Source organism: Asterias rubens, chromosome 5 (genome assembly GCF_902459465.1).
Source record: "Asterias rubens chromosome 5, eAstRub1.3, whole genome shotgun sequence".
Lineage (NCBI taxonomy): Eukaryota > Metazoa > Echinodermata > Asteroidea > Forcipulatida > Asteriidae > Asterias > Asterias rubens.
The window spans coordinates 15,632,767-15,645,155 of NC_047066.1; the positions used below are offsets into that span (position 1 = coordinate 15,632,767).

The following is a 12,389-nucleotide window of genomic DNA, read 5'->3' on the forward strand; positions in this document are numbered from 1 at the left end:
CTAGAATAATAGTAACAAGTAATAATAAGGGAATCAATGAAGGTATGGGGACGACGGGCAATAAGGGTCAGGCATACTAGAATAATAGTAACAAGTAATAATAAGGGAATCAATGAAGGTATGGGGACGACAGGCAGTAAGGGTCAGGCATACTAGAATAATAGTAACAAGTAATAATAAGGGAATCAATGAAGGTATGGGGACGACGGGCAGTAAGGGTCAGGCATACTAGAATAATAGTAACAAGTAATAATAAGGGAATCAATGAAGGTATGGGGACGACGGGCAGTAAGGGTCAGGCATACTAGAATAATAGTAACAAGTAATAATAAGGGAATCAATGAAGGTATGGGGACGACGGGCAGTAAGGGTCAGGCATACTAGAATAATAGTAACAAGTAATAATAAGGGAATCAATGAAGGTATGGGGACGACGGGCAATAAGGGTCAGGCATACTAGAATAATAGTAACAAGTAATAATAAGGGAATCAATGAAGGTATGGGGACGACAGGCAGTAAGGGTCAGGCATACTAGAATAATAGTAACAAGTAATAATAAGGGAATCAATGAAGGTATGGGGACGACAGGCAGTAAGGGTCAGGCATACTAGAATAATAGTAACAAGTAATAATAAGGGAATCAATGAAGGTATGGGGACGACAGGCAGTAAGGGTCAGGCATACTAGAATAATAGTAACAAGTAATAATAAGGGAATCAATGAAGGTATGGGGACGACGGGCAATAAGGGTCAGGCATACTAGAATAATAGTAACAAGTAATAATAAGGGAATCAATGAAGGTATGGGGACGACGGGCAGTAAGGGTCAGGCATACTAGAATAATAGTAACAAGTAATAATAAGGGAATCAATGAAGGTATGGGGACGACGGGCAGTAAGGGTCAGGCATACTAGAATAATAGTAACAAGTAATAATAAGGGAATCAATGAAGGTATGGGGACGACGGGCAATAAGGGTCAGGCATACTAGAATAATAGTACCAAGTAATAATAAGGGAATCAATGAAGGTATGGGGACGACGGGCAGTAAGGGTCAGGCATACTAGAATAATAGTAACAAGTAATAATAAGGGAATCAATGAAGGTATGGGGACGACGGGCAATAAGGGTCAGGCATACTAGAATAATAGTAACAAGTAATAATAAGGGAATCAATGAAGGTATGGGGACGACAGGCAGTAAGGGTCAGGCATACTAGAATAATAGTAACAAGTAATAATAAGTATATAGGATTTGAGACATTGCATGGTGAGGTATCAATGTATATTTGGTTTGCGGTAACACCATGTGTGTATCCACTTGCCAGGTAGAGTTGTTCTTCGGGAAGTAATAATAAGGCAATCAATTTGTGGAGAAGCTGTTTTAAACTAGTGGTTTAAACCTGCTGAGGTCTGATTCTTGATTATTTAAAGACACTGGACACTATTGGTAATTGTCAAAGACCAGTCTTCACAGTTGGTGTATCTCAACATATGCATAAAATAACAAACCTGTGAAAAATTGAGCTCAATCGGTCTTCGAAGTTGCGAGATAATAATGGAAGAAAAAACACCCTTGTCACACAAAGTAGTGTCCTTTCAGATGCTTGATTTCGAGAGCTCAAGTTCTAAACCTGAAGTCTCGAAATCAAATTCGTGGAAAATTACTTCTTTCTCAAAAACTACGTCACTTCAGAGGGAGCCGTTTCTCAACCTCTCCCTTTACTCGTTACCAAATGAGGTTTTATGCTAATAATTATTTTGATTTATTACCAATAGTGTCCACTGCCTTTAACCGAGACAAAGTCGAGGTAAAATTATCAAGAACCAGGCCTCGGCGGGTTAAACAACTAGTTTAAAACCAGTTCAACACACTTTGATTCCCATTCAAAAATACCTTTACCTATAAAAAGACTTGGGAAGTTCTGAGAGAGAATCTAGTGAACATTTGGCAGCCAATCGTGGTATTTCGTCGCCAGACATGCAGTCAGATGATGACAAAACCGGACTATATAACAACGGTAGCTAACTGGACCGAGCACGTCACCCGTTCAACGCCGTGGGCTTGGGTGTGCATGGCGGGCGGGCCCCGACCGACTCGTGCTGGTCGATGTGACCGTGGTAGCTGAACACTTTCAAAACACATTTTTTCAGCAAAATAGGTTCCGATTTTGGTACAAATGGAAATAGAAGCTTATAATAAAAACGATTATATTTTCTGAGTAGTTTTTACAAACTTTTCTTGAGGAAAATTAGGTTGAAAATCTTGTTGTTTTTCTTGATACAGAAATCCTGAATAAAAATAGAAGTAATTCATTTTAGCCAGAAATCTTGCAAACAAAATTAAGATAATAATATACAAATTTGACATCGTAGGAAAGAATATTTCATATGCTACAAATTGCATGCACAAAGTTTTTCCAAAAAATAATGTCTTCCCACAGAAATTCAAGATTGAAAACAGTACACACTGCAAATTGCGTTATATATTTTTTAGTGTGAAAAAATACGGTACACAGCATTGTGACCTTTGTCAACAATGCGGTATCCGGTTCGGCGCTTGCAATAAACAATGTGGTATTGAAAGGGTTAAGGTATATACATGTAAATTAGACCCCCAAAAAACAAGCAAAGAAAAAGGGGAGCATTTTAGAAATAAAAATGAACCATTAAAACTTTCATCAGGCTTGTATATGATCACTCTGTAAACAAATCTTCCACAAACACTGCCAACCACTCACAACGTTTCGTTGAAGTTCCGTTTACATTTACGAAACCATAAAGTAATTGTCATTGAACAATGTCTTCCAATACACCATATGTCTGTTCAAACCACACAAAAGCATTTGTCTATCTGTCTGATACCTACATTGGGTCTATGTACGAGTCCGTCCATTAGATCACTCAGCTGCAAGGTGTATTTGAGCTCCAGGCTGTACTGCCCCATACAAATCTCTATGCCTCTCTGATTAGCAAATGACGCCCAGTAGTTCAGCATCACCGTAGGGGAGGAAGTTCTGCTAGCTTTGCCCCTCGCCACTTGAACGAGATTTCTGCCTTAAATGAAACTAACATCTTGTTTCTGCCTCTCATAACTGCTAATCTCGCGCAACTATGTTGGAAACCAGACTAAATGGTTCTGCTGCTTCTGGTCCATTGTATGCATGCGTACATGTATTAAGTAATAATGACCAGACGACATTCACTCAAATTTTCTGGCTTTTTAATTATAAATAATTTTATTGTCTTGTTCAAGACAACTTTAAATAGGAATTTGTTTTAAAATGGTTTTAAATATAGTCATAACACACTATGCTAAATTTTCCTAAGCTTAAAAATCCTTCAACTTTTTGGGGATAAATTCGGCGTGTTTGGTTAAAATACAAAGTGATGAAAAAGGTTATGACGTCAGAAATCCAAGTTTGATACTACTTATGCTGATTCAGGGGCCACACATAGGCTAACTGTCTTTATATCATCTGTGTAAACACCCCCACGTGATGTCCTCTCAACCAATCAAAATGGGGAAACTGTCCCAGGTTTTTATGAATACATATTAATATTTTGATTATAAATCTGATCCTTAGCAAAAGGCCTCGACTGCTGAAGAGAAGAAGTTAGTAAAGGCAATGTCATCGCGTCAAGACACTGAAATGAAGCTGTTCCAACAGCACCAGAAGAGAGAATATAAAATCAATAAAGAGCAAATCAAGAAGGTAAGAAGCTAAAGGAACACGTTGCCTTGGATCGGTCGAGTTGGTCTTTGAAAAGCGTTTGTAACCGTTTGTTATAAAATGCATATGGGTAGAAAGATGTTGTAAAAGTAGAATACAATGATCCACACAAACATGCCTCAAAATTGCACGGTTTTCCTTTTACCTCGTCGACTAACATGGTCGGCCATTTATGGGAGTCAGATTTTTGACTCCCATAAATGGCCGACTGTGTTAGTTCGCACAGTAAGAGGACAAATTTTGAGGCAAATTTGTGTGGATCATTGTGTTCTACTTTTAAAACATCTGTCCAACCATATGCTTAAAAAAAAAAAAAAAAAAACGTTGCAAAATGCTTCTTATAGACCAACTCGTGTGATCTAAGGCAACGTGTTCCTTTATACTCTCAGAGCAATGTACGGTGATCGGTCTTGCCTTTCTCTGTCCCTCTACTTTTGGTGGACGCTTTGTTGTCGATTTTGGTGGACGCTTTGTTGTCGATTTCGGTGGCCGCTTTGTTGTCGATTTTCCTGCCGACAGTTTCGCCTCAGTTTACAAAGAGTGTCACAAGCGTCATTGGAATATACAATCTGAGAACAGTACTGACAGTACACGTAACAATTCTCAGATTCAAATTTGAGGGCATAAGAACTGATATATTTGTCCATAACCACATTGCTTCGAAGTGAAATGAGTCTCTAAATTTTGTATTCGATCGAAAGCTGCCGTAGACTTCTAACCAAATGTTTTTATTGCCATTAATTTTCACAGGTGTACATTCCCTTTAAAGGCACTGGACACCTTTGGCAATTGTCAAAGACCAGTCTTCTCGCTTGGTGTGTCTCAACATATGCACCAAATAACAAACCTGTGAAAATTTGAGCTCAACTGGTCGTCAAGGTTGCAAGATAATGAAATAAAAAACATCCCTTGTCACATGAAATTGTGTGCTTTAAGATGCTTGATTTTGAGACCTCAAAATCTAATTCTGAAGTCTTGAAATCAAATTCGTGGAAAATCACTTCTTTCTCAAAAACTACGTTACTTCAGCGGAAGTTTTATACTATCAACAGCTCCCCATTACTCGTTACCAAGTAAGGTTTGATGCCAATAATTATTTTGAGTAATTACCTATAGTGTTCAATGCCTTTAATATGGTGAAACTATATAACATTACAGGATGTAGACAGCACACCAAAGAAAGAGCAGGACTCTGTCATCCGCAGTCGCAAGGAGTCGCTGCAGCAACAGCAGCAACTGGCTGAGCTTGAGCTGCAGCGAGAGCAACGCAAACACCTAGATACTGATCTAAGGAAACTCAAAGCTAGATTGGTGCTAGCAAAGCATACACAACAGCAGGATCAGCTCAGAGAGGTATGGACAAAACATCAATCATTTGGGTTGTTTTCATTAAACATCTGGGCCTAGTTTCATAGAGCTGCTTAAACAGACACTTTTATTGAATAATTCCCTGCTTAGCAGTCACAAATTGTACGTGATCTGGTATTTTGGCTGGTAATCTTAATCTGGTTTAGCGTATTGTTGCTGTGCTTGGCTACTCTATTGCTTAAGTAAGCAGCTCTATGAAATTGGGTGTAGACACAGGCTTAACCAGAGGGGAGCAGGAGGGGTGTGGGAGCCCCCCCCCCAAACTGCCACTCAGGACGGCATCTTGTAGGGCCAAATGTATGCGCGTCTAAATGCGCACATCAATTAAGCACGCAGCGTTCCCCGTTTGATTTTTATGGCACGCACACACACGTGGCCTCACATACGTCATGTTGTAGGGCAGGTTTTTTAATGGTGACGTCATGTCCATGCGGTCTATTGTATAATGATGCATTACAACCTTTCAACGGTTGTTGTCTCCACACTAGGTATTACACAAACGTCAGATCATTAAGGAGATGGAGCATGTGATGGGATTACGCCACCACGAGCAGACGCAATCTCTGGAATATCGACATCTTAAGCAGATACAGAACCTTCGTAGTGATCAGATGGAGAAACAGTTTGAGACGGAGCTGGCCAACCAGGGAGAGTATAACAAGAGAGCTCAGCGAGAACTGAGGAAGAAACACGGACTGGAGACAAAGCAACAACCCAAAAACCTCAGGGTGAGTGTTTTGGGCTAGACTGGTCCTTTGTCTTTATCCGCAAGGATAAAGGTAGGCACTGTAGCCGATTTCACAAAATGCTAGGATTAATCCTATCTCAAAGACGGACGAGTAACTCCACCTTACTTTGGGTTAAATGCGTCCTAACGCCTATGGATACGAAACTTAAAGGGTGTATGTAACTTTTGTAGGACAAAAAACACAATGTCCACAGATTTACACTAAACTTACACAGTTCGAAGATAATGATAGTAGAAAGCTTCCCTGAAAATATTACGTGCTGGGATGCTGTAGTTTTGGGGAAATGAGTAAAACAATGTCATGAAAATAATTTTTGTCTCATGAGACGAAAATTATTTTAAGCATTTACAAACGTATTTTCATGACAGTGTTTTACTCATTTCTCAAAAACTACAGCACCTCAGTAAGTAATATTTGAAGGGATGCTTTCCACTATCATTATCTTCAAACCCTGTAAGTTTAATGTAAATCTATGGACATTATGAAAAGGTACCCAAATCCTTTAACTCATCCTAAGTCCTAAGAATAATCCTAAGTTAGGAAGAGTTTGGTGAAATCGACGGCTGGTTTTACAAGCCCAATGATTTCGTGCAGTAACGTTAGCTTTCCATATCTGTGTTCTGATTGGTCCGAAGGTGATGTTTGTCAGCTACACGTTCAGTCATCTGCATGCAGCATGCATAATGTTTGTACGTGTACATACGAACATGTACATGTGCATATGTATTTTTGTTTTATATGTTTAGCATAGAATTTGACTGTGAATCTCCATGTGAAATGAATGCGATGTCAAAGATGCATTTGGCAGGATCCTGACATATCACAAGCCTCAAAGTGTCATGTCAGATGTTCAGGCTAGTGTTCAGGCTAGTTTTGGACAAGTGTGGTGTCAGATCCAAGGTGTTGCACAAGGTGTGGTCGCTCTCCCCCCTTCTCTTTTTGATTAGTGCACTTGGTTCTTTTACAAGCGTCACTCAACGCAAGGGACCAACGACTTTACTTCTCATCTGAAGGCAGAGCACCATGAATACGGATACAAGTGTCATGACCGGGACTCGAACCCACACTCTACTTTTCAAAAACAACAGAGCCCATTTTCATGGCTCTGCTTACCGCCAAATTCTGCGGTTAGGATCACCATTCTCCGCTTACGTGCAAGCGCCAAATTTCTGCGCTATCTGTCTAAGTGTAGAATGCCTAGTAACCAGGAGTACGCAAGCACAGAAGCCAAAACTTTACTATCTGTCTAAGTGTAGAATGCCTAGTAACCAGGAGTACGCAAGCACAGAAGCCAAAACTCCCTGCTAACCCGTGAAATACGCTTGACCTAAAATAGAATTCCCTGCAGAGCCATGAAATTGGGCCTAGAGCTTGAGTCTGGTGCTCTTATCCACTCTGTCACGACACACTATTTACTTCACTTACTTTACTTGGATGACATATACTTGTCTTGCAGGCTAAAGAACAATCCATCAAGAAACAGTACCACGACGCCTGTAAGATCCAGATGAAGCAGTTCAAGGCGCTACAGACTCAGGTGCTACAGACCACTGCCAGGGAGAAGCAGAAGAGTGTCTCCAAGAAGATGAAGGAAGAGCAGAAGAGGAAGATGGCCATCCTTGGGGAGCAGTATCGGATGAGCAGTCAGGAAATGCTGCAGTCGCAATCGGTATGAAGTCAAACCCATTATTCCCCGTTTACACTAGACAAAATCCCTGGGGAAGTTTGGTTGGCATTCTTATTCTTGTACATGGCTCCAATTTAGAGGGAAAATCCAATTCAAATTCAGTACCCCCCCATTCACACTAGACACAATCCCTGGGGAAGTTTGGTTGGCATTCTCATGATTGAACTTGGCTCCAATTTGGGGGAAAATCCAATTCAAATTCGGTACCCCCCATTCACACTAGACAAAATCCCCAGGGAAATTGTGTCGGCATTCTCATGCTTGTTCAGGGCTCCAATTTTGGGAGAAAATCCACAAGACCGCAGGGACTTTAATCTCAAGACAAGACAAGAAACAAAATGAGACAGAAAAATTCCTACCACAGTTTAACATGCATTTGACTGTTTTTATTTGAACAAGCTTGGGAGAAGAGTTATCGCATTTGTCTTTATGGGTGTTAAAGTTATATTCATTTTAGTAAAATACCCGTACACAATGTGTGGTAACATTGTTTACTCAATACTGTCCCGAGTTCTGTGAAAAAATTACAGGCATATTATTTGGTGATATTTGGATGGGACGTAAAGCCGTTGGTCCCATATGTTGTGTAACACATGTAAAAGAACCCAGTGCACTTTTCGAAAAGAGAAGGGGATCGCCCCGGTGTTCCTGGCTGTGGCTGCTGTATGCGCCGTAGCACCTTGTAAACCCTTATGAGGTGCTAAATAATTGGGTTTCAAAATTCATCACTGCAATAACCTATCTTTCTGAAAGTTTGTATATACTAAGCGCCTTGAGTACCTTGTTTGGTAGATACGTGCGCTATATAAGACTTCGTTATTATTATTATTATTTGAGCCCATGATCTTTGCAGTTCTAGAGCAGTGTCTTACCAACTAGACCATCGAGATTGCCCGACGGTAGCTAGAGGCAGTTTGAATTCTATATTTTAGCAGCGGGTACCACACTGATTGAATAGATGGTATTAAGTTATCTTTCATTACTCAATACATTTAGTATTAGACTTTTATATGTATGGGTACAACCTTGGCACTGAAAGAGTTAAGAAAAGGGGTGTCGTGGCCAAGCGGATAAAAACACCGAACTCAAGCTCTGGTGTTTCTGTTCAGCAGAGTGTGGGTTCGAGTCCCGGTCGTGACGCTTGTGTCATTGAGCAAGACACTTAACCATAAGCTTCTCTGCACCCAGGGGTAAATGGGTAACTGTGAGGGCAGAGTTGGTTATTGTGATTAAGTGCACTACATATTTGGCGGCACAGGCTGTATACTCCACAGGGTGCTGAGATGGTTTAAGGAATGATTTAAAGCCCAGTGACAAGTGGTAATTTTGTTGAAGCGCCATGAGCATCACTGCGTGACGGACCTGAGCGCTATGTGAGAAGCCACTGTTACTATTATTATTAATAATAAAACAACGGTGGCAAGTCCCCACAACTAGGTGTTCAAAAGACTTTGGGTATCTATAGCGTAATAACATGGTTTGTGTACTTGTGAATGTTAGATACGTTTGAGTGATACTCAGCAGCGGGAATGTAAGGAGCTACACGAGACCTTGAAGCAAGAGCTGGAGTTACTCCACGCTTACCAGAGCAAGACGAGACTACTTCTTGATGCACAGCATTCACGAGAGAAGAAAGACCTTCAGGAATGGGTGTCGTTACGTAGAGCTCGGCTAGAGCAGAGGGTAGGAAGAACAAATTACATTCAAATAGACCGATCCATTAAGCTCTGCCCCATTGCGTATTGACCAATCACAACCCATCGCACAACCAAAAGTCCGACACTATAAAGCCTGTCATGCGTGCGCGTATGCTTGGCGCGTACTGCGGAGTTGTGCAGAATGGCATGGAGAGGCTCGCGTGTTCTTGCTCATACGTCCCTCGTGGGCGGAGCCTAATGGATCGGTTGATTTCATGGCTCTGCTTTCCATACGCAAAGAAACAGCGATTACGGGAGCCGGGAATTCAGTGGTTACGTAAAACATTTACGGGTTTGCAGGGAATATCTGCTTGTGTGTGGCATACTCTTTGTTACTAGGCAGGGGTGATACTTCATGGAGGCAATGAAGGCAATTCCTGCCATGCCCCCTGGTCACTGCCTTGGTGCCCTTGAAATGCTCCAAAAGAAATTAAATAATGTCCTCATTGGGTGCCTTTATCAGGAGAAAATGCCTTGGTGCCCTTGCCCTTTCAAAAACGAAGCATACAGGCCTGCTGGGCATTGTTAGCTTACACAGATAGCGCAGACATTCGGCGTTTGTACAGTAAATGGAGAATGGTGATTGTAAGCACAGGTTTGGGTGATGAGCAGAGCCATGACATTGGGCCCTGCTCCCTGTTTAAAGGCTGTGTATACCTTTGGTAATTAATCCAAAAATTCATGAGCTCAAAAACTGTCTTCAGAAGAAGCACTGCAGCCGTTGATAAATGTATAAGCATTCGGAGAAATTATTCCCTTCCCCTTCTAAGGAATGTGGTTTTAGAGAAAGAGATTCAAAATTATTGCAAGCTAATAATGCATGAGATGGTTCTCACAATGTATCATCTCAGCGTTTTGATTTTTGTTTATTTTTCCTTCATTTTGCGATGTAAACGATTAATTTTTTTTTTTTTTAAACTGCCTTTGGCAAAGGTTTCAAAATAAATTATACATCAAATGAAAGAGTAATGAAGCGGCTTCAATGCAAATAGATTATTAAAACAACCAAGTCAAGGCTTTAGACAAATCAACTCTTTTTATAACAAGTCGCTCTAATTAAGATTTGCCATGTGATTAAAGAGGCTTGGTAATGAATTGTCAGTTTCGGTGTGAAAAAAAAGTCTCAAAATATTATTTTTTTAATTTGAAAAGTATCGTTAGATATGTCCAGTTAAAGCATTAACAAAAACTGGAAAAAATTGTTTTGACAAAATGTCTTGGTCCAAAACCACTGTGCATAGGCTAGTTTTGTAGTATACATGTACATCTACATTTGTGTAGCGTTAGAACAATCAAATGGTTGCAGAAAACAGAGGTATACCTTGCTTCTAAAGGCACTGGATACTCTTGGTAATATCAGATGCTTGTTTTCGGAACATCTAAATCTAATTCTAAAGTTTAGAAATCTAATTCAAATATTTTAGGGGAAAATTACTTCTTTCTCAAAAAAAAACGTTACTTGAGAGGGAGCAGTTTCTCACAATGTTTTATTCTATCAACAGCTCTCCATTGCTCGTTACCAAGTAAGTTTACATGCTAACAATTATTTTGAGTAATTACCAATAGTGTCCATGGCCTTTAACTCAAACCTCGCCATCGGCTTAAAAGTTATGCTGTTGTTGTTTGATTGTCCATAGATTGAGGAAGATACAGTACGGTTGCAGTCGGAGAAAAGTGAGAGAATACGCCAGCTCCTGGATTCACAGAAAACAGAAGTAGAGAGCTTTGATGCAGAGACCCTGAGCATGGGCTTTGAAATGTTGACCATCGAGAAGATCACCCAGACATATGAGGGTAGGGGACCAGACGGTCCCTTGGGCAATGGCGGCGGTTATAGATACAGGTCACACAGTACTTCCTCTGGTAGTTACAACTCGATGTCATAGGCTAGGCACCAGACTAAATTAAAGCTCTGCATGATCTCAAAAAAAAAAAAAAAATCCAACCATAACTTGCTTCCTTTGTGTGAAAAAACAGCTTTCTTGAAGTCCCGAACTGTAGGATCTTGTTCATTATTCAGCAAAAAATTGTCAAATTTCCTGTTTTTATTTATATTTTTATTTTAAGTGGAACATTTATCATTGTATAGTATAGAATATTGACTGCTATGAGGGGCACAGTTAAAATTATAGACCCAAGGTGATGTCAAAACCATGACTATGCCCGAAGCGAAGCTGAGGGCAAAGCCATGGTGTTGACATCACCGAGGGCCTATAATTTAAACTGTGCCCCAATTATTAGGCAGTCAATATTTCTTTTATACCAAATAAATATTGTTCTAATCAACAAACCCTGACTACCGTGACACAAAACGCTAGTTGCACATACAGTACACACAAGCGACCTTTTTGCAATAGTTATTTTCAGGGCGGGCACAGTGGATTGACTATGACTCGGGCATAGTTAACTACGATGTCCTTTTGACAGAAAAAGGGGCCCAGCTGTTTCATTGACTCCATTTTTAACCAGTCAGATTAGAGGATTCTATATTGAGGTATTTAAACATGGAATAAAGAGTCAGACAAAGACCTAATATCATGGCCCTGCTGTTGGGGAATTCTTCCTATAGAGGGTGTGTTGATTAGCTTCCCCGTATCGACACTGCGGTGCTCGTTCGAACGATCACTCACCCTCTCGTGGTGACGTCATGCACCTAGTGCCAGCCCCCAAGTGACCCACTCCACAAGCAGGGCACTTGGGGCTGACCCGGGTGAGCTCCTGGATGACGTCAAAGCTACTCGAACGCACCGGGGGCAGATCGGGGTCGATCCAGGGAAGCTAATCGAACGCACCCATAGTCATCATCATGCTCCATGTACAGGGTTAGTGTTGAAATTTTGCGCTTGTATTGCAAGCGAAAGTTTAGTGAGGTTTGCAAAGCAAAAACTCCTTGCTAACACGTGACATACGCTTCTGTTGATTGTGGAGTTTCACTGTGAAATGACAGTTTCACTGTGAAATGACAATCTCATTTTGAAATGACAGTATCACTGTGAAATGACAGTCTCATTGTGAAATGACAGTCTCACTGTGAAATGACAGTCCCAGTGTGAAATGACAGTCTCATTGTGAAATGGCAGTCTCATTGTGAAGTGACAGTCTCTTGTGAAGTGACAGTCTCACTGTGAAGTGACAGTCTCACTGTGAAGTGACA

At 40.7% G+C, this 12,389-nt stretch overlaps 1 protein-coding gene across 3 annotated transcripts in view; it reads left to right on the forward strand.

Annotated features, from left to right (window-relative positions):
* Nucleotides 1–11,175, forward strand: part of LOC117290380 (serine/threonine-protein kinase TAO1-like) — a 54,586-nt gene extending 43,411 nt beyond the window's left edge. For all 3 annotated transcript variants that reach the window (XM_033771746.1, XM_033771747.1, XM_033771748.1), the window contains 6 exons: nucleotides 3,588–3,716; nucleotides 4,893–5,087; nucleotides 5,591–5,830; nucleotides 7,308–7,520; nucleotides 9,039–9,221; nucleotides 10,873–11,175. In XM_033771746.1, coding sequence (XP_033627637.1) covers nucleotides 3,588–3,716; nucleotides 4,893–5,087; nucleotides 5,591–5,830; nucleotides 7,308–7,520; nucleotides 9,039–9,221; nucleotides 10,873–11,121 — 1,209 coding nt within the window. In that variant the 3' untranslated portion in view covers nucleotides 11,122–11,175. The remainder of the gene's footprint in view (nucleotides 1–3,587; nucleotides 3,717–4,892; nucleotides 5,088–5,590; nucleotides 5,831–7,307; nucleotides 7,521–9,038; nucleotides 9,222–10,872) is intronic.
* Nucleotides 11,176–12,389: the final 1,214 nt, after the last annotated feature.